General features: G+C 41.9%; 1 protein-coding gene across 11 annotated transcripts in view; it reads right to left on the bottom strand.

Moving 5' to 3' along the window:
• The window catches only part of PPP6R3 (protein phosphatase 6 regulatory subunit 3), a 78,778-nt gene that overhangs the window by 36,026 nt on the left and 17,175 nt on the right, over positions 1–25,577 (bottom strand). For all 11 annotated transcript variants that reach the window (XM_070427690.1, XM_070427692.1, XM_070427693.1 and 8 more), the window contains exons 3-11: positions 21,984–22,170; positions 18,338–18,475; positions 15,527–15,592; positions 13,216–13,328; positions 8,510–8,623; positions 6,679–6,808; positions 3,948–4,100; positions 1,785–1,934; positions 430–494 (exon numbers count right to left, since the gene is read on the bottom strand). In XM_070427690.1, the coding sequence (XP_070283791.1) occupies positions 430–494; positions 1,785–1,934; positions 3,948–4,100; positions 6,679–6,808; positions 8,510–8,623; positions 13,216–13,328; positions 15,527–15,592; positions 18,338–18,475; positions 21,984–22,170 (1,116 nt within the window). The remainder of the gene's footprint in view (positions 1–429; positions 495–1,784; positions 1,935–3,947; positions 4,101–6,678; positions 6,809–8,509; positions 8,624–13,215; positions 13,329–15,526; positions 15,593–18,337; positions 18,476–21,983; positions 22,171–25,577) is intronic.

Below are 25,577 nucleotides of genomic sequence, written 5' to 3'. Positions count from 1 at the left end.
CCTCCCTCTAGTTCCATGAAGTGACATTTCTGCACAGTGAGAACATGGGGTGCGCAGAAACAGAGTGCTAGGTCCAACCGTCACTGAGTAGGACTGGACTTTACAACTCTTCCTTCAACTCCACATTATTCTCAGAAAAACAGCCATTCAAAAAGGACCAGGAAGTCTCAAAAGCAGCACAGAGGTGGGTAGTTCTCCCAACCCCTGATTTCCCCTCAAGAGGGAGAATGACAGAGGGATCAAAAAATAAATTATTAAAAAAATACCTGTTACAATGAAATACCCTGGCCGTCCAAGGAGAAGCATTTGTAACTATAAAGTGCCATATACCATATACCATGTAATCACTTTCACTGCTCTCTGTCCAAGGTAAGGGAGGACATTTTCTTCAAACAGAAAATCAAACTGAATTCCTATCAATTTACTTACTGTTTCTTCTCGTTCATTTCCCAGGCATCAAGTATTCGTTCTATTAACTGACATTTTTGAAAAAGCTGAATGAAAAGGAATATTCCAGTTAATCTTTATATAAATGTCAAAGTGTCAAAATTTTAAAGTGAGCTAGAACACTAACTGAATAGAATAGTGATATGTGTAGCCCAGCAAGCTACTAGTAAATATAGCTGTAAATTATTGGCTAAATCAAATGCAGTGTGGTGATAAGTGTATCCGAGGCTCTCAGAACACTACAGGGATTCCAGACAGGACCCACGCCTTTAACTGTGCATCTACTGGGAAAGGACAGTATTTCAAGTAATGCTACCAAGGAGCTATTGATCTATAGCAAAGCTAGGTTTTATTAACCATGGAAATTTGGCCCAGAAATACAGAGCCTGACTAAAATTAAAATGGAATAAAGAAGATTGTAAGTCAGAATTCACAGTAATACTTGTACTTTCTTTTTTAATCCTCACCTGAGGATATGGCTTTACTGATTTTAGAGGACAGGAAAGGGAGAAAGAAACACAGATTTGAGAGAGAAACACTGATCAGTTGCCTCCCACATGCACCCCAACTGGAGATTGAACACGAAACCTAAGTATGTACCCTGACCAGGAATTGAAACCACAACCCTTCAGTGCATGGGACGATACTCCAACCAACTAAGACACTGGCCAGGGCAATCCTATCTAATATAGAGGGGATATGCTAATTGACCATCACAAAGATGGTGGCACCCACAGCCAATAAGGAGGGAATATGCTAATTGACTGCACCACCCTCAAAGATGGCGGCAACCACAGCAGAAGGGGAGGGCAATTAGGGGCGACCAGGCCAGCAGGGGAGGGCAGTTGGGGGGACCAGGCCAGCAGGGGAGGGCAGTTGGGGGGGGACTGGGCTGGCAGGGGAGGGCAATTTGGGGCAACCAGGCTGGCAGGGGAGGGCAGTTGGGGGCGACTGGGCTAGCAGGGGAGGGCAGTTGGGGGCGATTGGGCCAGCAGGGGAGCAGTTAGGCATCAATCAGGCTGGCAGGGGAGTGGTTAGTGGGTGATCAGGCTGGCAGGCAGAAGTGGTTAGGGGCGATTAGGTAGGCAGGCAGGAAGGCAGGTGAGTGGTTGGGAGCCAGCAGTCCTGGCAGTCGGACATCCTCCGAGGGGTCCCAGATTGAAGAAGGTGCAGGCTGGGCTGAGGGACACCCCCGGCCCCCGGCCAATGCACGAATTTCATTCACCGGGCCTCTAGTATACTTATATTTTTTAAATGTGAGCTATAATTCATTTCACACTTAAGTGGAAAAACTCTATGACCAGGAGTAGCAGAAAAAAGCAATCAAGTAAGCTTACGTGTTTCAATAACAAATTGTCACCAGTGGATTCCTGATCAGTAATGGTGCTATTTTCTGTGTTCTCAAAGGGACTTGCAAGTATCAGTGCAACACAAATTTCCACTTGTGTATGTAAAAAGTTATTCCATGTATATTTGAAGAACATGTCCTATAAAAAAAACAATTCTTTCTTTTATTCAGTTACCTCAATATTTAAGTCACTGCTTTAAAATACTGACCAAATAATAATTTAATAAAGTAAAAATGATGTGTTCTTAGTCCAATAGGACCACTAAAAGAATACAAGTTTATTTGAAACAGCACTTTATAGACTAAATAACAGGATATTTGCTCTTTCAACATGCCAAAGTTTTCATGAAATCATGTAGACACCAACAATAAACAGATGAAGAAAAGGTAATAGTTTCTCAAAGAGAAAGGGAGTATCCTCTTATGTTTTCAAGACAACTAATGCTGAGATTAAGTTCAATAAATAATTTTGAAAGAAATATATATATATCTTAAAGCCTAATAAGCAAAGTGTCCCCTCGGGAGTTCGACCGACCCTGAGTTTGATTGCTCACTATGACAATGTGCTGACCACCAGGGGGCAGCGCAGAACAAAGAAAGGCCCTGGCTGGCAGTCAGGAGCCTACTGGGGAGCCTACCCAGGCATGAATTTCATGCATTGGGCCTCTATTTATAATAATTTCCTTTTGATTTAACAAATATTTACTGAAGGCTTTTTGTGCAAGGTGCAGTGCTAGGAGCAACAAGGCAGAGAGAAACACATAGGCCCCAATCTTGAGGTGCTCACACCTTAACAAAGAATAACCACTCGAGCATTTGAAACAGCCCTGTCAGCAAATGGGAGCAAAACAAGGGATTTCCAAATTACCTGAAAAGGTAACATATCACAAAAAGAAAAGACAATCCCTAAAAGCACAAAACACATAGTTATGTATTTAGAATATTATTGAGTCTGGTTAGCTAATCTCAAATGAAAAAGAAATGATGACCCACTTAAGAGTTTTATCAAATTTATTATCTAAAGATTAGCAATAGTAAGATTAAACTAGTAAGATTAAAGACTAGTAATTGATGACTTCAAGGAGACTCAGAGACAGGAGTAGAAAGGTATATTCCTCGAGTTTTACATTCTAACCAGAGTAGGGCAAATACTTTGTCTCCCGGGGCAACAATTATGCTACCAAACAAACTATTATCTTTTCACATTCACATTTCACCTTTATCCAAACTGTTCCTGTTCTCTATGCCCTACAACTGACATGTCATTTAACCAAAGCTGAACTTAAAGTGTCTCAGTGACGCCAGCAAGCGCATGGTATGAAAACCGCATGGGTTTGCAATTGGATGTGAATTCAAATCTGGCTCCACCATGGACAGCATGAGTGCATCCCTTTTCTGGGAATGATCTAACAACAGACTCTCTCTCACAGTGTTTGATGTTCAAGATCACATGAGCACAAAGTAAGTGCACATTCTAATGTGCACATGCTAATGTGATCGAACACCCACATATCCTCCTGTGAAACAACCCTAAACTCCCCAAATGAACAGTGTGATAGTACCTTGTGAAACCTGCTAAGTGTTAACCTCATACCTTCTGGATGGTGGGGCAGACACAGCAAGCAGGGGCACCAGAGCGGGACCTATGGATTCTAAGCACAAACTCTGAAACTGGGGAGGAGCTCATTCCTGGGATCTTCCTTTCCCTCTTTCACTGACAAGCAGACACACAGCTGTTTCAAGGGAAATTCTGGACTCAAATCTGGTGTCTCAGATATGATAAACAGATATGTCTCCGTGGAAAGAAGATAAACACTTGCCCCTTTGCTAACAATGTTATAACCAGCAGTTATTCACTGTTCATACAATCTCCTGAAGAGGGTGACTAACCACGGCGGAACTTCTTGGCAAAATCTGTCTTCATCATTTCTGAAAGTCTCTAATACAGCTTTCTTTACATAAATAACTACTGACAAATTTAAAGCATTCAAATTTGATGATTAACACAAGGCAAAAAAAATTCTAAGATCATTTACACGCAAGACCGAGAATAGTCATTGATATGGATTGTAAATTTGTGAGGTTGTACCTTGAGTTATATGGCCATAAAATACCAAGGGCAAATGAAAACATCTCTCCAGGGAAGTCTTACCAATATGACCCCAATACTGTTCAGCTCCATAAGGTCCCCATTGATACTGCTGGTGTTTGTTTGAAGCAGGCTGGATATCAACCGAATCACATTCAACCGGGTGTTGCCGACAGGAGGGTCCAGCACACCCCATGTCGTCTTCATCACACTTTTCTGAGGAAGAAAAAGTTTCCAATTAAAAGGCTTCCCAATACAATCCACTTAGGTAAACAAACAGAAAGGGACAGGGTATGTGCTAACGATGAAACACCAGGTCAACTAACCCTGTAAACAATTTAGCCTGAATTCTACATCTGAAGGAAAATTTCTATCTTCAGGATATAATGAAGTAACCAAGAGAAAACCATCAAGCAACTTCCCTGGACTATTTTATAAGAAATGAAGTGTCCCATTTTAACATTCTAACTGCCACAGAAAGCAAGCAGAAAGCTATGTGGGTCCCTAAAAACCAGTGCAATATGCCAAACCTGACCAGAAACCAAGAGAAGTTACAAGTGGTCTTGGAACACAGCCCTCTGCCTTCGCCAAATCTGCCATAAAGATGCACACTCAGAAGCTGCCTCTGGACCACAACCTTGAAACATAACCTCAAACCTGCTCTTGTCCATAAAAGGGAGTTCCTACCATGTGAAGTCACAACAGACAGGCACAGAACCTTTCAGAATCTCAAGTTCAGCTGTGTGGTGTCCTTTCTCAGTGTCCCCGTCCCTGTCAGCACCCTCACCCCTTTCTGCTCCCCCGAGGCTTCAGGGGACTGTGAGGCTCACAGTTTTACTCGATGTACGACAGCTCTAATCATCAGATATTTTAAAAAGCTTCATGGATCTACTCACACACCACACCAGACAGTAAAATCAGGACACACTGAACACACTCACTCCTCCAAATGAGACAATACCTCCCTTTGGATTGGAGCCAAGAAGAATACGAGTGTGAGACTCCACATTAGATGCTGCCCTCGATGTCCTTCTGCAAGGAAGATGGGGAGGTCGTCTAAGTTAACTGGTCAGGGCCTTTCCTCATGCCCCCTCTTCTCTCTCATCCTTCTTCCTCTTCCGACTTCCACTTGTGATGTTCTCTCCTCTCCTCCTAAGTAAATCCTTTTTCTCCCTTACCCTCCCTCTTCTTCTGCCTAGGTCTGGCATGAGATGCCACTGACCGTTAAATATTCAATACCAACACTGGCACTTTTCCTGAGGGAACGCCAAGCACTCTGGACGGCATCCCATGCAGGCTGAATGCAGGGAAGACAGCACAGAGGAGGCAGGACCACACTTGATCACTGCAGCATCAGCCATCTGAAGAGATCATCCAGAAGCTGAACTACTCTTCCTTGGTAATGGACATAAATTATCCTGGGTTCCCACTCCACAAAATGGCTAAATAAACAGAAAACATTTCATTTTGAAGGAGGAAACTAGCATACTAAACCTAAATCCCCAGTAACTCATGCAGTAGATACCACCAAGGTTCTAGCTACAATGTCTAGAACACTGAATCCAGTGGCACAGGGCTGAAGGGAAAGGAACACATAAGAGCTGATGCTGGCAGAACTCTCCATAACTGAGTCTTCCACCCTCCAGATGCCAGAGGGAGAGCCTCCTACCCTAATCTACGCCTGTGCACCATTGTGCAGGCAGGGGCTGGAGCGATAAAACCACTGGGGACTGGGGACCGTGGACTCATTCTGCAGGTCTTCATTGCCTGTTCTCAGTGCTCTCTCTCATGGCCTGCCCGAGTAAACAGTCATTTTCACATCAGCACACACATGCTCCCTGCAGAAAATCTTGGGCTCCAAGTCACATTCAATTGACAGCTTCTTAACTAAGCATCTGTCCATTAGCTCCACTGCTCCAACACTGAATAAGACAACTCCACTTCTAAGATCAGTTCCTGAAAGATTTATTTTACCTCAAAAATGTGAAAATAACATGCTGTGAGAAGAAGAGTGTTCATTTTATGGGCATATAAGTAACCAGAGTTTATAAAAAGAATAAAAGTTTCCTAAGCAAGTAAAATATTTTTAATTTTAATTATACACATTTGTTAATTTAGACATTATCCTATATAATAAAAGGCTAATATGCAAATCAAGAATGGCAGAATGACCGGTTGTTATGATGCACACTGACCACCAGGGGGCAGATGCTCAATGCAGGAGCTGCCCCCTGGTGGGTCAGTACGCTCCCACAGGGGGAGTGCAGCATAGCCAGAAGGCGGACTCATGGCTGGTGAGCGCAGCAGCAGTGGCAGGAGCCTTCTCCCACCTCCACAGCCATTGGACATCCCCTGAGGATGCATGCCGGGCTGAGGGACACCCCCCACCCCCGTGCATGAATTTCATGCACCGGGCCTCTAGTCTATATATATAAAAGCCTAATATACAAGTGTCCCCTACGGAGTTAGACCGACCAGGAGTTTGATCACTCACTATGACATGCACTGACTACCAGGGGACAGCATAGAACGAAGGAAGGCCCCAGCTGGCAGCCAGCAGCTACTAGGGACCCTACCCATGCATGAATTTCATGCACTGGGCCTCTACTATAGAGATAAAAGCCAATTAGAAACTAGCTCAAAAGCAATAAAGACAACTGACAGTGTACGTGTAACATATTTTGTGCATGCTGGTCACAGCCAGTTCTATTACTCAGAAGGTTCATATTCTTTCTAGCAACTGTTTAAATCAAACTGTTAAGCTGGCCAGCCATGTTTAAGATAGCTGTCCTACCTTGGGTGGCTCAAGTAGGAGTTCATGAAAAGATCCAAGCCTTCCTCGGATGGCTTCTAAAACACTTTTGTTGACCGAACAAGCTGAATGACTCATGCCTGGTGGACAGATCTCTATATGGCCTTCAAATCTTAAAATAAAGCAAGTTAATTATACTTATTACAATTTCAGAACAAATCAAGGTGCTCCATATCAGCATGTAGACATATACACAACAACTATATAAAAATGTAGTAATTCAACAGGGACCAGCAGACACAACCTGAAATCCAGAGGCCCAGAGAATTGGATGGGAAATTGTATGTGATTTCTTCCTATTCACTTGAACCACCAATCATCTTGTACCTGTTAAACTACTAGCAGTTCTCTAGCCAGAAAATATGGAAAGCAGGCCTCTGACCCTTGAAGTACAGAGCATACCACACTGCCAATCATCTTGTACCTGTTAAACTACTAGCAGTTCTCTAGCCAGAAAATATGGAAAGCAGGCCTCTGACCCTTGAAGTACAGAGCATACCACACTGCCTACCATTTGGGATGTTAATAACAGGCCTGCATTTATTCTAGTTTTTCTTGGCTAATCAACATTGTCTCCTATTTAAAAGGCTTAAATTACCCCTCTCCCAAAAGCTCAATCTATACTCATTATAACCCACTCCTACAAAAAGAGTTATGAATGCAATGAGACTCCCAAATCCCAATGGGCAGGACAGAGCCCAAGAGGGGAAAAAGGACATCAGGAAGGTGGGCCTAAAACTGCAGGGATGCCGTTCAAATGAAAAGTCCTATCTGGAAATGGTGTCAACTGAACATCAGTGCAAACCAGTGGTTAAAAATGTCATTGCTGGAGTTGTGCCCAAGTCCTGGCTCTTCTCTTCCCAGTTATTTGTTCAAATGTGGAAAGTGGGCTCACTCAACGTCTCTCCTAAGACTGCCGTGAGGATCATGCTAATGCAGACACAGAACTGAACACTGCCTGGAACACAGCTAAACTTCTAGAGTGATTATTATGACGATTACGTGAAAATATTCCACATGTGGAAATGATTTCTAACTGTAAGAGCTACATGGGACAGCATTCAGAAACTCAATTATTGGAAAGGGAGGAAGGGAAATAGATTACAGTGCTTTTGGATGTGTAGGGAGGTTTAATAATTTATGTGGCCAAATATAGTTTTTTTCATTATAATTTCTGTCTAAAGAGATATGCTTAAAAGTTCTTCACAATTCCATAATTCTTTTGAGTGTTTGCATACTTTTCCTCTAGTGTTTTTAATTTAATTTGATTAGAATTCTTTTTTATGTAAAATAGGTATGGACATATATTCCCCCAAGTGGTGAGTCACTTCCTAAGCCATATTTATAGAACAACCACCTTTCCTGCTTACGTGAAAAACAAACAAAAAAAACCCATAAACTTAATCAAGCATATAAATTTTGGTGTCACAAATACTAGTAACACGCTGCCCTATATTACATCAATGATGCATTGTAATATGCAGGAGACAACTTATCTCAATCACTGGTCTTGCTCAAATCTTAAAATAAATTCCTTGGCTAGTCTAATATTTTCGTAAGTACTACAGAACCCAAATGTCCAGAACCCAAATACTGCCAATAGAGTGTTCACCAAATGATATTTTTCAACTGCATCCCTATGTATTGCATTCACATAAGACTTACTTATAGTTTATACAGCAGAAAAAGATTTAGCACCTGAAATTCAAGGGCATGATATTGTAGCTTATAACCAACAACTCAACTCTTAGCTTTTAAAAAATCTAAAAGCAAAACTAACTGGCATTTTGTAAGATATAAAAGAAAAGCTTACGTTGGTCGTCGTGTCTCAAGTAATGTCAGCAGTATCTGTATTGCACTGACTATAGCTGATTCATTTTTATCCTTGTGGAATATATTTGATAGAAGCTGCTCTATAATTTCTTGCCTAGGGAAACAAATCAATAGTCAAGTGTTAATTGTAACATCATTCACCAACAACAACTTCAGAGAAAATATTATACAAGAATTCACTGTCACTTGTACATGTTTGTTTCACTTAACAGTATTTTCTTTTAATACATTTATTAAAGTAGGCAAGTGATCCTGCTTATAATAAATGTAACTCTCCATATATATATTGCTCTCCTCCTTCCCTCTGCAAAATCATCTGGGCCCTGCTTCCTTTTGCCAATCTTGTTGAGAGCCAACAAATATTTCAAGACTAGACGTCACCTCCCACTCAGACCAGAGTGGTGGTGGCGGTGGTGGTGATGGCGGCGGCAGCGGCTGGGGGTGGGGTGGGATAGTAAGACCTAGAACCCTTTACTCCTGCAAAAAAGGGAAAATTTTAAAAAAGGCTAATTAGAAGCCACAAAGGCATTCATGTATAATTAACATCTAAAACAGGTAAAAGAGAACATCAATTATTGCCTTTTACTCTACAATTAAAATTTCATAAATCAAAATAAAGTGGTAGCAATGAAATGTGTCTGACTGAACTATTGCCCAAAAAGAATTTTCTGCAGGCTCTTCCTATTACAGCTCTCCTGTACACAGGCAAGGTCACAATTAAAATGTAAGGTAACCTGCTAGGAAAATTTACAATGATTTTCTCAAGGAAAACCTCCATTTTTTAGGATCTCAGTAATTTTCAGAATCCATGTAGATTAAGGAAGGAACCTCCCTGACATACAGCTTGGGCTGCCCCGCGGCTCACTCTAGTCATCCCAAGGCACAGTTGTGCTCACTGTATCCTAACTCCAGGTCCCTTGCCAGCCTAGGGCAGCAAGGAGAGAATCTCTTTTTACTTGGGGGAAGCAAATAAAACTGGTATCTAAACTAACGTCAGAGGATTCCCCTGCAGGAAGTAGCTTTCAGGTACTCCCACACCTGCACTAAAATCACTCAAGACCTCTACTTAAAACAGTACTCTAACAGTCACTCAGCACGGCAGTCTACAGGGTAAATGTGAGTTTAGGCCTGGGACTGTGCTCTGGAAGACAGTGGTTGGTTTGTTTTTTTACAGAAAAGATGTATATTCTTCAAACAGCAACCTCAGGGGTACTGAAGGAAGAGGTGTACCGACACAGTGTCAGACTACAGATGCCCACCTTACTTATCAGGCAGCACTGTCACACTTTCATCAACACTGTGCCTGAACAGAGCGGCTAACAAAGAGGCCCTCACTATTTCATGGCTGCACCAAATTCGAACTCTACCATATCCAAAAGGCATTCTACTAATGGACAAAAAGGATATACTAACCTGCAAACACTTGATGGTCAAGATGTAACATAGTAGCTGAGCCATATTCTGAGTCTTATCTAAACATACAAATATCACTGAATACAGATTTCAAAATCATAAACCAAGGGACTGAGCTTACCAAATAGGATAAAAGGAATGTCTTCATATTTTATAAGGTGTTTATTTACACCTGAGAGAAAATATATTCAGTTTTACATTAAAAACAAACACACTGTAGTTCCTGGATGAGCATCAGGGGAACTAATGGTATGAGCTGTCTGGTGCATGAAGCATCCAGGGTCTTTCTCCATGTCTTTGAGACAATGGCTCACTTCTGTTTTGTTTTTTATACGGGCAGGCAGAGGAAAGACTTCTATACAACTACTGGTTGAACAGGAATCAACCCCAACTCATTCCAAGTTCACTAGTATTAAGAATTAAGAGCTACACAGTCCAACCCTCTCTAACACAACTATCTTTCAAGGAATTTTTGAACTTGAATATTTTCCAGGTTCACTAAATTGAATACATTCACTTAAGCCCAGATTGCTTCCCAAGCTAATATGCATTATCTAACACTTCAACCCACTTTTTTAGAGACCTTTTGGTACCCCTACCCATCTTTATTATTCTCTTTAACTTTAGCTCATTTAAAACTTTCCCTTTAATGCTAACTTATATTCATACATATGGTGTGTGCACTACACACACACACACACACACACCACACACACACACACACACCACACAGTGCTACCCAACATATGAGTTGTTTGGCATAATAATATAAAGATTATGTAATCTGTTTACTACGTATTGTCAGTAGATGGCCTAATATTATACTATATTTCTACATAATTTATCAAATATTTTAAAAAAACCATTATGATTAATAAGCTTACTAGGCTCACAGAAAGAAGCCTTTTGTCACTGTGTATTTTTCTCAATCAACAGATACTAAAAGAACAACATAATGTGGGAGCATGTCTGATATTTAAAGGGGTTGGTTCTCATTCTCAAGAAGAGTGTAGGAAGCAGAGGAAGGGTCCCTGCTGCTAAGTGCAGGGAAGGTTTAACTCAGTGACATATTGGGGCCCCTGACTCAGCAGATCCATGTATTTGAAGAAACCTACTCCAACTAATGTTTAATGGTATTATTTCTGAGCATGTACCTATCAGCATCAAAAGATAGTTGCCTGATCCAGAACTAAAGACACAGCCTGAAATATAACAGCTGGTCCACAGAGGCTCCAGTGGCTAGATCCCCCATTGGTTCAAGCAGAGTTGTGTGAACAGAGGAATGCAGCAGCATTAAAGAACTCAGTGATTACTAGTGATCAGTCTGACATTCAGAGTGAACTTGTGATGTCCAAGACAGGAGCCATTCACCACACGTGGTCACTGAACACTCAAAATGTAACTAGTCTAAATTGTTCTGTCTTAAGTGTAAAACATGCTAGATTTCCAAAACTTTATATAATGAAAAGACTATATTATATATATATATATATGAGAGAAGACTATAGTATACAATTGTCCCTAAGTATCCAAGGATTCCAGGATCTTGAGGATACCAAAACCCAAGGACAATCAAGTCCCTTATATAAAATTGTGTAGAGTATTTGCATATAACCTACATACATCCTCCCGTATACTTTCCATCTCCAGATTATTTATAATACCTAATACAATGTGAATGCTACGTAAATCGTTGTTTCACTATATTGTTTAGGGAATAATGACAAGGAAAACAAATCTACACATTTAGTAAATAGGACACATCAGCAACACTGTAACTTTCTTCCCCCCTAATAGTTTTGATCCATGGTGGTTGACCTGCAGGGAATCTGCAGATATGGAAGACTAACTGTAGGCTCAGTAACAGTTTTTTAAAATGAGCATATGTTGAAATATTATTTTTAACCTATTAAATACATTTAAATTAATTTCACACCTTTTTTTTACTTTAATGTGATTAACAGAAATTTTTAAATTACATGCGGCTTTTATTATGTTTCTCTTGGACAGTGCTGTCATGAACCATATGAAATAGTTGCTATTCAATATTTTTTAATCTACTCAAATGGCAATTTTATATGATTCAAAGAATATTGCAATTATTAGTATCTGAACATGACATGTCTTACATGTTATAAAAGGGGTGCATATGCCATAATGCCAAGAACTACTGAAATGGGGCAGGTAAAATGACACTTTACTCAAAAGCGAGTAATCTCTTTAAGTATTGCTACTTGAGAGAACTAGTCAACTCCTCCCATTCTATCACACACTCTGGGAATTACAACTTTACTTCTCAGAAGACAGTGTTTAAAACAAGATACCTTGCCTCGAATTTGTTCCTTGCTTGGGTCAAACTTGCCAAGTAAATAATACATACACATGTCTATTTTAATAAAAGGCCTTCCAAGGTGTTAAGCCAAAAGATGCAAATGAGCCTCACTATACAGGAGGACTGAAACAGGACTGACAAAGTCACTAAAAAGAAGGAGAGTAGCAGTAAGTTGAAACAAGACAGTCTTTCATACTTAACAATGCTAACTTTCTAATTAATCATCTAACTGGGGAAATGTCTGTTTTTTCTTTATTAAAATACCTTCAGCTGCAAGAATGCAGGTCAAACATATGCCCATATTTAATGGTAAAGACTCTTTCTGAAAATGTGTGAATCTAGAAAAACCTAGTACATGCAGGGTGGCCACTCACAAATTTCAAAACAGCACACTATCCCCAAGCTGTTTTCAGAAACCTAAACATGACATGGCTGTTCATTTAAGAATTTTCTAAAAAGGGCAGAAGCCAGGACAAAGAAATGAAAAATACACGACATGTATCCCCTTCAAATCAGGTGTGATAAGGTTGCCCTTAGTCAGCTATAAAAGTAGAGTAAAACCTAAAAAGGGCTTCTGATAAAATTATTCGCTAAAATAAGTCAATTTAGTGCATTCATAAGAAATTCTCCATCAAAACTCATAGAGGCCGTGAGTACAGTTATGATGTGGCTACGCCATCTTATGATGTCTTTAAAGAATTCTAGTTTGAACTTTGAAAAGTTCAGTCTACATATAAATGTCATTTATTCACATTCTTACCCTCCGTGTCTCTACTGGGAATTACCAGTGGCTGGGATCAGACAAGCACTTTTCCTACCTTCTCACCCACCCAAAACAGTATCTTCCATGGACGTGATTCCCAACACTTACCAATCTCATAATGGCAACACATCAGATAGCATCAATATGAACAAAGGACAAAAACTGGGTTTAAACATACTTTTCTAGAGTGGCAAGCAGAGGATCTGGCTCTGGGCTGTTCTGAATTTGTAACATCTGGTCTCTGCTCAGGCGAACAATTTCACAAAGTGACTGTGATGCATTTGAATGCCGCTAAAGGAAAGAAGTACAATTTTAACTATAAAACATGTCAAAAGTCAAATTTATAAAAGTTAGGAAGGAAACTGCTTAAGACATGACACAAATTAACACTGGCCATAAGCTGCAGTGAGTAAAAAGTCAAGCTCAAAATAAATAACATATGGAAAAAGCATGAATTTTTAATTCTGCCAAGCTAATGAGCTTGACTTAACAATATTGCACAGTACATACTACTATTTGTGGGGAGAGGTGATAGAATTTAATACTTAAAAAAAAAAATCCCCAAAACATATACTTTTATCAGCATTAAAAAAAAGCAAATACAGCTTTAAGGACTATACCAATGGGTAAGAAATATCACACTTTTCCCAAGTGTACAGTGTATTTACCTTACAGGAAAACACTAAAATCTCAGTGCCCAAACACAGAGCATCACCTGCAGCACAGGTAGAACAATGATACTCCAGCATAGATGACACACACACACCGGGATATCAAAATCCACTGTTTGGAATCAGGAGCCTAATATTTCCTTACAAATATAAATTGGTCAGTACAATTTTAGCATGTAATTTATCATTTAATACAGAAATATCAATAGGACTGTCCCAAAGGGTGAAATTAACTTTCTTGCAAGTCAAGTAGGGAAGGTGCTGATGCCCTAAACCAGGGGTGGGCAAACTTTTTGACTCGAGGGCCACAATGGGTTCTTAAACTGGACCGGAGGGCCGGAACAAAAGCATGGATGGAGTGTTTGTGTGAACTAATATAAATTCAAAGTAAACATCATTACATAAAAGGGTACGGTCTATTTTTTTTTTTTAGTTTTATTCATTTCAAGCGGGCCGGATCCGGCCCGCGGGCCGTAGTTTGCCCACCGCTGCCCTAAACACTTTGTCCTTCGGAAAAAACTTGCTGCAGAACAGGGCTTCTCCTTTGATTTCACCTGGGCCTGCAGAGCGGTGTAACATCCTGTTGACCAGCAAGTTCTTCTGCTCAAGAACCTGAACCTAGTGAGGAGCAAGTCTGGTCCACAGCCACAAGCTCCCTGTGAAGGGGTAGGCCGTGCTCCTGCCATCACTTTCCATATACCCATCGCATGGAACCACCTACCTCCCAAGCCACAGGAGGGAAGATGACCTCCCTTAGACTTAAGGCTTCTTCTAAGCAGGGTCCTCACACTTGGGCACCTGACTCACCTGAATGTGTCCTCAATGTCAACAGTAACAACACTACACTGTCCCAAAAAGAATGATGGAGAATCAACAACCCCTTTAATAGTTAGTTCTTTTCTTCTTCTTTTTATAAATTGCCTATTTAGATAAACTCCAGGTATGAAGTTTTGAAATGGACCAGAGTGAAGGGGAGGGGCTAAATTCATCTTAATGGAAAACAGGCCTTCATGAGAACACACCCGTTGGTGACACACCTCCTCCATTAGCACTCTGTCTAACCAGCAGCCTAAGGGTACAAGGAGGTGCCCCTGTGCCTCATGATATATCCTGGATCTTCTTGAAACCAACTCCTTCATAGAGATGAAGTTGAACAGCATAGAACTGTCATGTCTATAGGTAGAAATGGCTGAATGCTGAAAAATTCAACACTGCTGAAGGTGGCAAGAGTAGCAGCAGAGAAGCATAGTGTTAGCCTCCTCCACACAGCCATACCAGCTGATCCCCGAGACCCCATCCTGACAGGCGGCCCCTCAGCAGAGCTCAATCTTCAAACTGCAAAGCGGTGTCAATCCTAATGCCAAGTCCATCTTCAGCACCCAGGACCAAGCCAAACCTGCTCCGGGCCAAGAAGGACAAGCACCAAGACCCTGTCACTCTAGGGATTCAACAGAGTCAACAGTGACCCAGGCCCTGGCACAAATGCAGATGTAGCCATATCATTTGGAGCATGGACAGAGGTCTGTAACAAAGGCAAGTAGTTTCAGCATGAGACCTGGGCTCTGGAAAGGAGAATGGCTACAACCAGACCTTGCTGCTTTCCACACTTTTGGAAATTTTCTGGGAATCAGCAAAAAATATTAAATATAGTATTTTCAAAGCCTTTAGTGTTTAGAAAATTGGCAACTTTAAGAATGCTAGGTTATCACTGTTCTACCTGCCCTCTATTTCACATTTCAGGCAATTATGCTCTATGCCCGAATAAACATGGTTCTTTTTTAAAAAAAAATCAGTTTACAGTCAGACAAGGAAACTTACATCTTCTTCTTGCGATGGATGAACTATTTCCACAAGCCTCTGGATAATTTTCTCCTCATTTAACCACTGTAAAACACATTGTAGAAGTGATCATAGCAATGAGTGGCTCTTGTTCAAGCCCCAATGAAGGTTAACATACTTGGAAATATCCATCACATTTTAAGTAGAATGTTACAGGTTTCTCTGGACTTTGAACACTACAGGAAATTAAAAGTCCCCCAAGGAAAACGCCAGTGAATATATCATTTTAACAGTAGCCAACAGTACCAAGTATGCCCCAACTTACAATGCCCACATAACGAAAATTCTACACATCAGCTTCCTAGCCATGGGCTAATTCACTGAGTACGAATAGGGTCTGAACTTTGGTTACTGGAAGTTGGGGGATGGAATTCATACATTTTCTATAAAAGAGTATTCACATTAGGAGAGCTTCAGAAAGATTGAGAAAAGCAATATTTATTATTAGGCCTCTGGCTTAAAACACATGAACTTTTAGATTCAGAAACCAAAACAACCACAGGAAACATGGGGGAGAGAGGGGAGCAAAGGTGAGGGCAGCACTACGGAAGCAGTTTATCTACCCTGTCACATGTTAGCAAAGAGCTATTATCATGGCTAGGACAGTCTCTTCTTCAGCCACACATGAAATACTGCTGTGAATGAAAACATGAGGAGATGAAAATAAGGAAGAATAAGTAAAAACTCAGTTTGTGTAATACCAGTTCCTCAAGGAACAGAAACACAATAAATGAGATGCTCAATACCTAGAAAGGCCCCCCCACCCCCGCCGCCCCCGAAAAAAAGGTTAAAGGAGACAGGGGGATAGCTAAATTTACTAAAGGTAGAGAGAGAAACCCTAATAGTGTCCATACTGTCCCCGGCTTCTTAAGGAGACATGCCAAAGGAAATGCGAACAATAGCTAATGGGGGGAACAAAGGTAAAGGCCCAACTTCACAGTTTAAAGTCTGTTTTACGGTGTGCACAGGAATCACCCTCCCAGGGTCGTGTTCAGTGCAGATCTGACTCAGCAGGGCAGGGCAAGATCTGCGTTTCTGGGTTTCTAACAAGCTCTCAGGTGATGTTTGGGACCACACCATGAGTAACAATGGTGTCCCCTAAAACAGTGGATGGTAATGCCTGTACAAGGGGGATGGGGTGGAGGGTTCTGACCATCACTCATCAGTCCTCCACCCTACTCCCTACATTTCACGCCCACTTTTTAACTGATCCCCCATAGTGGGCCCCCAAATAAAGTTAAGTCATTTATGAGTTTTCAGCTACTTATGCGTTTATTAACTACCTATCACTGTATCCCTCTAATTCAGTGGTTCTCAACCTTCCTAATGCCACGACCCTTTAATACAGTTCCTCATGTTGTGGTGACCCCCCCCCCCACCATAAAATTATTTTCGTTGCTACTTCATAACTGTAATTTTGCTACTGTTATGAATCATAATGTAAATATCTGATATGCAGGATGTATTTTCATTGTTACAAATTGAACATAATTAAAGAATAGTGATTAATCACAAAAACAATATGTAATTATATATGTGTTTTCCAATGGTCTTAGGTGACCCCTGTGAAAGGGTCGTTCGACCCCCAAAGGGTCGCCACCCACAGGCTGGCGATCCACAAGTTGAGAACCACTGCTCTAATTCCTTTTAAAAGACCATACCGAAAATTTACCCCTGTAACAATCCAAATTGTTACATTTGGACCTTCCCCCTTGTCCTCAACAGTCTTCCCTGGAATCCTCAACCTTTTTCTCATACACAAAAACATACCTAAAAGGAACCAGTGTTCCAATTCAGGGCCCTTCCATGGGCAGGGCCCAAGACATTCCCTAGGTCCACCAACTGGTTTCCTCACAATGAGCCCGGTTCGCCGTACACCTCTACCTGTTCTACCTTCCAGCCCCACGCCCATGCCCAGGTCCTCCCACTCACACAAACACCCCACTTCTGCAGAGCATCCCTTTCCTGGAGTACCACCTGACAAACCCCCGTCTCTCCTTCTTTAATTAAAATTAGCATTCCCAATAAAACTCATTTCCAGGGAAAGAAGTAAGTTCTAAGATTCGAGGTTGAGTATTAGAGATGGCATTAACTAGGGAGTGGTTCTGGAAGAAGGCAAGGAGGAGAACGAGAGGGAGAGACAGAAGATAAGAAGGCAAAGACAAGGGTCTCTAGGAAACTTCAAGTTACTCACACCTCCCTCTTCCCACCCAAATCCTGCTCAAGAGGCACATGTACCCTAAAATAACCATCTCCCCAAATTTTTAAATATGTGCCCTTTTGGAAATAAGCTCCATTCTCCTTATCCCATGCTCTTAGAAAGTTACTTCTGAAGCCTCATTCCCTGGAAATACAGACACCTCTCCTTTCGACTCGTAGAGATAACTCTGTGATGTGTCCATCTTCTCAAGAAAGAAGCCTCAAAGCATTGCAGATGAGATGCAGCTCATAACCGTCATACTTCTGCTTTCACTACCTGGCCAGCTTTGAGACAAATCCTCAGCCCATTCTACCTTCTTAACCCACTGACAAACAAGCCAGCAAAGGAAATAGAAGCCCCCAAAGGAAGCATCCCAGAAACCTAGGGGTGTGCACATCTGAAACCTTAATCCTGCAAAATCTGAATCTCTTCCTAGCTCGGAACAACCTTCTGCCCACCCTGTCCCCTACCCTCTAGTTTCCCAGATAATCTTCTACCAACCCGTGGAATCCCACCCCAGCAGACAGCAGCCTGTGGGTTCATGCGCGCCTCTCCTCACCCCGATTAAGGACAGTCATAATTCTACTCACATTCAGCACATCTTGCCTGGGCTGTGGAGGCTCGATGCATGTCAGGAGCCTGAGCAACAAATCCATGATAGCTGAAGTTCCTATGTGCTTTATAATAAGGTCTACAAAATCACGTTTCTTCTTTAAGAAATCCACAATCTAGAGGAGAACAAACCAAAACTGAAAGACATGTAACCTGAGAACTAGAAACTTTAGAATGCTGCCAGTCCTGCCCCCACCAAAACCCTATCACCACTGTGAGCGGAGGAACAGCAAATGTTGAATTCATAACAAGATGTCAAGTTGGGAAGCCTGCTAATCATTATGCTATTCAAAAACCCCTAGGGGGAAAAACTCCCAAAATTATCACATATTCCCTAATACAAATACACCGTCACAGAATCTTTTATTTCTGTTCACTTTCATTAATTATTAATTAAGAGAAAGAGGATATACCATTTCAGTTTATAAACATAAAGCAAGTTCATTATTAGACTGTGCACTAAATTGCGGATACATATTTAAAATCCTAATTATACTCTAGCCAGTGAGAGAGAAAAATTCAAAACATTAAGATTTCTCTATCAGTCAAAGTGACTAACTCACCTGCTATAGAAACATCACGTGGATTTTATTTTAGCAATTCACCTGATCAGATTCACACAAGGAGAGTGACTGTGGCAGAGGCTGACAGTATACCGAGACCATGACGACAGAAATAAAGTTACATCCCTGCCACCTGGGTCTTTTCTGTACAGGAAGAAGAAGGAGACTGTTTTGTCCCATACTCCCTTGTGTACTTCTGGTTTCTGTCTGTGTGCAGGAATCATCTATTCACAAGTCCTAGAAGCAGCAGCCCAGCATGGCAGCTGCTCTAACATAGTCTCACTGAAATCTCTCAAAAGCCCCAGAGGTGGGGTTGCTTAACTCATGTTGCAGAAACCAAGGCTCAAGTGGCTGTCCTGAAATTTAAACTTAGATTTATATGTCCCCAAAGCCATGATCCTGCTATTATCCCACATGAAGAAATCTAACAGACAACTAAACCTGCTTCACACTCAGAACCAGGTAGAAGTGCAGGACTGACAATCCCATGTGGCTTCTTCAAACAATGATGTTAAATGTTGTAATAAACCTTCGAGTCATCATACACACTGAATCCACTCACAATTGAGTCACACAATAGTATTAAAACCACAGTTAAGGAGAGAGGAGGAAAAAGCACTAGATCTGGAACTCAAAGGCAGAGCCAGGACAGCAAGATGTCCTATCCAGAGGATGACACTGCTGATGTACTAAGTCATCCAACAATGAAGGTGCTCTACAACTTGACTTTATGCTCCACGAGCTAATAAATGTCTGTATCAATTAAGCCAGGTTGAATCAGATTTTTTCTCTCATTATTTAACAGCTGCATATATCCTTACTAATTCATCATGTGATGGGAAACCTTTATTTACACTCATAATTCCCAAAAGGTTAGAGAGGTGCCGGTTTGACCCTTTTCCTGGAGCTGAACAACCAAGGGCTATAGAATCCACTTGTTTTCATTCAAGGAGTCCTGAACCAAGATGCACAATGAGCAGCAATGACTAGGCCAGTGACGGCGAACCTATGACACGGGTGTCAGAGGTGACACGCGAACTCATTTTTTTTGGTTGATTTTTCTTTGTTAAATGGCACTTAAATATATAAAATAAATATCAAAAATATAAGTCTTTGTTTTACTATGGTTGCAAATATCAAAAAATTTATATATGTGATACGGCACCAGAGTTAAGTTAGGGTTTTTTCAAAATGCTGACACGCCGAGCTCAAACGGTTCGCCATCACTGGGCTAGGTCCTTTTCTCAGCATTTAACTGGCAGGTACCATCATCTTTACACAGATACTATGTCTGACCTTGAAGACCAACACAAATACTCAGAAAGCTTCAAGTGCATTCTCACTCATGTCACTGAAAACCAGGACCTGTTTCAGTAGTCACTACAACCATCTAGAACTGACTAGTAATTTAGGCTGTGGGGTGACTTGAACTTTCCTGTAACAGTCAACAGTCCTATTATTTCTCATCGGAAGGCAGAAGACAGAAAGACAATCTATCAGAGCAATCATGATTTGGGGAAGATTCTCGAAGAAAAGGTAATCCTACTCAGTTAAGATATGAAGGAATAACCTCCTCGCTAAAATAAAACATATATCCCCTTTACCCTGGCATAGGATAGACACACTAGGCCTAAAATAGTTCCAGTCCCTCTATGTGTGCAGATAGGAAGGCGGATCCTGGAGCCTGCTTTCCCCCATGAAGGATGCCAGGCCCGACTGGTTTGACTATCTACAAACCCTGTCATCACACCTCTGCTCGCTGCACTCTCGCAGCGCTGACAGTTTGTACTTGGGCATCTTGAGGCTCGATGCTCCTTGGCTGCCTGTTTCTCTAAGTGGATTGTAATCAATGGTCAGCAGACCCTTTTCACACCAATACTGCTTAGAGCAGTGATTCTCAAACTGGAGCATGCATCAGCCATCTGGAACAGCGGTCGCCAACTAGTGGTCCATGACCGCTGATCTGGAAGACTTGTTAAAATCCCAGATTGCTGAGCCCAACCCCCATAGAACCTGAGTCAGTAGGTCTGGAGTAGGGCTCAAGAACTTGCATTTCTAACCAAGTCTCAACAGATACTCATGCTGCAGGTCCTGGGACCACACTTTTGAGAACCACTATATATACAACCGATAGTTAGAAAATAAATTTCCCAAGGACATATGAATTATTTAAAAAGCAAACAAAGTGGGGTAGGAGGAGGACAAGAAGAAAAAGGAGGAGGGCCCTAACCGGTTTGGCTCAGTGGATAGAGTGTCGGCCTGCGAACTGAAGGGTACCGGGTTCGATTCCGGTCAAGGGCATGTACCTTGGTTGCGGGCACATCCCCAGTGGGGGCTGTGCAGGAGGCAGCTGATCGGTGTTTCTCTCTCATCGATGTTTCTAACTCTCTGTCCCTCTCCCTTCCTCTCTGTGAAAAATCAATAAAATATATTTTAAAAAAAAAAAGGAGGAGGAGGAGGAGAGGGGTGGGGATGTTCCTGCCATAACAGTAAGGCATGAATTTCTGCCAATCACTACAGCAGAGCTACATAATAGGCACATGACAGTCTATACCCAGATGTCTCAAGCGAAACTTTTTTTTTAGTAGAATCAAAATAGAAACAATCACCATTTGTATAAACCAATAATCAATTACATTTATAAAAAAGCTTTTTTATTTAAGCTTCATTTGTAATTATCAAGGGGAAAAAACAATTGTTACTTTACCACAGTCGCTAGGACTCCACTCACACACTCAACTGCTCAGTATACACCGTCATGCCATCTTCACAAACAGATACTAGCGTTCTCATGCTTCTAACTACTTGTCAAAAGAGAAAACCACAGTCTACTAAAAAACCGAGATGTGAGGCACTTGGAAAAGAATGTAAAGTTAGAACATATTAATGTGCAAATCAATGTTAAGCCACCAAACATTTAGAATGCTTAAGGTGTAAAATATATTCTTTTATAAAAGCTGGACTTAGAGCACACTCAGAACACTGAAGCAACAAAATTACTGGGGATCATCTCAGAGTGATGATCAGCCCTAATACTTACCTTTTGGAAAACAATATTTACCTGTTCTGGTTTTCTGCTGATAAGAATACTTAGCACCTTGCTGAAGAAACTGGCAAGTAGTGGGTTCAAGGGGGAATCGTTTAGGAGGAAGCTATATAATTTCATTAGCAAGGATTCATCTTCTCCCAGTCTATCATTCATCTGGGAAACATCAGAAGTGAGCAACTCACAAGATATATTTGGATACCTAGAAGAAGAGGATACTTATATCATCATCTATATTAACAGTTTAATTGCATAAAGTAACACACAAATCAGATAGGCTTCCTAAAATTGTGGGGGGAAAATTATCTTGTGAGAATGACAAAATCATTTCAATTTCTGTTCAGCCTCTAGATTAAAGTGAGTTTGCTATGTCTAAAATACTGTTCCTAAACCAAGCTTTAATAGGAATACATTTCCCCCAACAATACTAGAACACAGCTAGAACTCAGGAGCCAAAAGAGGGGGCGGGGGTATGGTGCAGGGGCCTGGCCTTCTCAGATGAGGCAAGATGTGACAGGTAAAAAGCCTTGGGCTGCAGCCATCAGTAGCTACTCTGGCACAGCTTATAGGACAACCATGAGGGACACTGGTTTCCAGGAAACTGCACACAGCACCTTGTAAGTACTCAAGACACATTTAGGTCCCTAGAGTGGCCACTCTAATTTCATATGGCTTGCAAATGGTACTAGAAAGTTGTTTTGGGGGCTTCTCAAATGTTCAATCTATATTACATCTTAAGAGAATAAATACTCAATATATTAGAGAACAGGGCATCTGCCTGAGTGAGCCAGATGGGAAGCTGTATATAAAAACCCCACTCTCGCCCTAGCCAATCTGGCTCAGTGGACAGCGCATAGGCCTGTGGACTGAGAGGTCCCAGGTTTGATTCCAGTCAAGGGCACATGCTCGGGTTGTAGGCGTGATCCCCAGTTGGAGGTATGCAGGAGGCAGTCAATCAATGATTTTCTCATCATGGATGTTTCTCTCTCTCTCTCTCTCTCTCTCTCTCTCTCCCCCCCTCCTCTCTGAAATCAATAAAAATATATATTTTTTAAAACAACAACAAAAATACGCACTCTCCACACCACCCTTCCAAGGTCTCTGGGGATCAATCCACCATCAAGTTTCAATGCTGTGGAACACAGACCTCTTCTACAGACCCCACAGCACCAGAAGTACCCATACCCCTCAAGCTAGCTTGTCTTTGAGCACCAAAGGACTCTCTACCTCTCCCCCCCCCCCGCCCCCCCCGCCCCCCCCCCCCCCGCCGCCGCCTCTCTCTGAAAAACAGGCAGTAGATCCATTTCCTGCACTCAGTTTCTGACCACAATTTCTCATGCTTTCAGTAGCATTGGAGACTGCAAGGCCTGTGTAGACCACACTCTCCCAACCCACAGTTTACTTCTCTGTTCTTTATTCCTCCCTGTCAAGCAGCCAGGATCCAGAACCATCTAGTCATCAGGAATAGGAGACTCAAATGCTGACCAGGACAGGGAAGTGACAGAACAGCCAGAGGCAGCTGTATGACAAAAGAGAGGTGAGGACTGGGTGCTGGAATACACAAGCAAGTGGCTGCCTGTTTTGAGGCCCCTGGCTGGAGAGGCCACTGGCATCAGACCAGAAAGCTGCAGCACCTGAGGGGGTCTGGCATGAGGTCAGAAGACTGAGCAATAGGAAAATGTCCCCAAATGAACCTTTGCAGGGGAAAAAAAAAAAAAAAACCTGCAAAGACAATGGAACTGGCAGGTGTGTGGGCACAAAAATCACAATATCAAACAGCCTCTTCTGGAGGCTTGTGGCTCAATCAAATTAAAGCCTTCCTCACTTTAAGAAACATGTTGGCATATAGATGCCATAACATGAAGTCGCCATTATGCTGGGAGAGTGGAGGCAGGATTATCCAGTGATTACAGGTGTGATTTCTAGAGTCACATCATCGAGGTTAGGAATCTGTCTCCACCACTTATAATCTATATCATGGGCAAGATACTTAGCTTCTCTGGGCCTCAGTTTCCAAGTCTGTAATATTAAGACAACAGTCCTTACGCCACTGAGGAGAATAATACATACAAAATACTGAGAAGAAAGGCTTAGAGTAAATGAGTGTTAGCTGTTTTTATTCCTTCTTATTTCCTACTTTACAGAAGTGCTGAAATGCTGCTATAGGGCTTGGGGAGCACACTGCCTCAACTGCCGCAATTTGAAAGTTGCTGGCAAATAAAGGATTGGTAAAAGGCAGTAGACCTCAACCCCAGTTGCAAACCAAATGTGTAGGGACACTCTCTGAATTCTGACACAGAGGTCATCTTCTTAATTTTGCATCCATTTCCCACAGGTAACTTGAAGTGTGACCTAGCTTAAAAAGAGCACATGTGGGGCCTAGACACTACAGACAAGGCTCAAAGTTCTGGTTCTGGACAGGCTAGAGCTACACTCTCCCTCCCTCAACATTAAAAAAGTTTCAAAAACACCCAAAGTGGTTGAGCAATGACCCATGAACCAGGAGGTCACGGTTCAATTCCCAGTTTGGGCCACATGCTGGGGTTTGGGGCTCTGTCCCTAATAGGGGGCGTGCCGGAGGCAGACGAGCAATGATTCTCTCTCATCACTGATGTTTCTCTCTCTCTCCCCCTCACCCTCTCTCAGAAATCAATAAAAACAAAACAATAAACCCTCTACCTCATCCCTGGGCAAGGCCTCTGGCTCCTACCCCACACATACTCTGACTTAGATTCCTTCCTTGGCACTGAGAACACAAAAGCAATCAGAAGAGAACGCTGGCTGACTGTACCCTGACCTGGGAGCCAGCCTTGCTCCTGAAGCTGCTGGTCACTTGTCCTCTTGATCCCATCCCCACCCACCCACTCAAGCACAGCACATCACTCAATCTCCAATCCTCCTCAATCTACACTACACCATCATTTCCCTCTGAACTGCACCATTCTCACCAGCATATAAACAGACCATTATTTCTCCCATCTAGGGTAAAAGCCAACGCCACCCTCTCCTGACCCACATCTGCCTGTAGCTCCCACTTTCTCCCTCTGCTCCCTTTCTAGGAAACTACCTGAAAGAGCTGTCTCAGGTTTGTCTCCAATTCTTCCTCAAAGGCATCCCGGGCCCGTGGCTCCATGATGCAAACACCAACAGTCACCTGGCCAGTAGGCAGCAGCCCTGTCTCACTGTCCCGTCCCTTCTTCCCACAGCCCGTCTTCCCTCAGCTCTCAGGGTAGCAGCCCCTCCTGGTCTTCCTCTTGCCTCTAGAAGTCCGGTCCCTCTGTGGGAACTTTGACCCAACCAACAGCATTTTAGTTTTTGGATTTAGACTTCTACTAAGGGCCTATTTGAAAAGTTCTGTTAGTTCAAATTTATGCTAAATTATTTAAAATGAGGTATCTGTCATTAGAATCAAAAAGGTTAGTATAGAATGACAATCCTTTAATACGTTGTATATGATCACCAAACTAAGTTAGGACAGTGATGAGTTTATAACTAATATATAGTTATAAACTTCACAAAATACAGCAATCACTCCATCATCCAGAAACTACAAAACACCAGTCTCAATGTCCTTAGATGACTATTATCAACCCTAACTCTGAAAAGCTT

Source organism: Myotis yumanensis, unplaced genomic scaffold (assembly GCF_028538775.1).
Source record: "Myotis yumanensis isolate MYYU_CA2020_CCGP unplaced genomic scaffold, mMyoYum1.0.hap1 SCAF_10, whole genome shotgun sequence".
Classification (NCBI taxonomy): domain Eukaryota; kingdom Metazoa; phylum Chordata; class Mammalia; order Chiroptera; family Vespertilionidae; genus Myotis; species Myotis yumanensis.
Note: the sequence above shows the minus strand (reverse complement) of the source record. Positions and strands in the feature narration are given on the sequence as shown.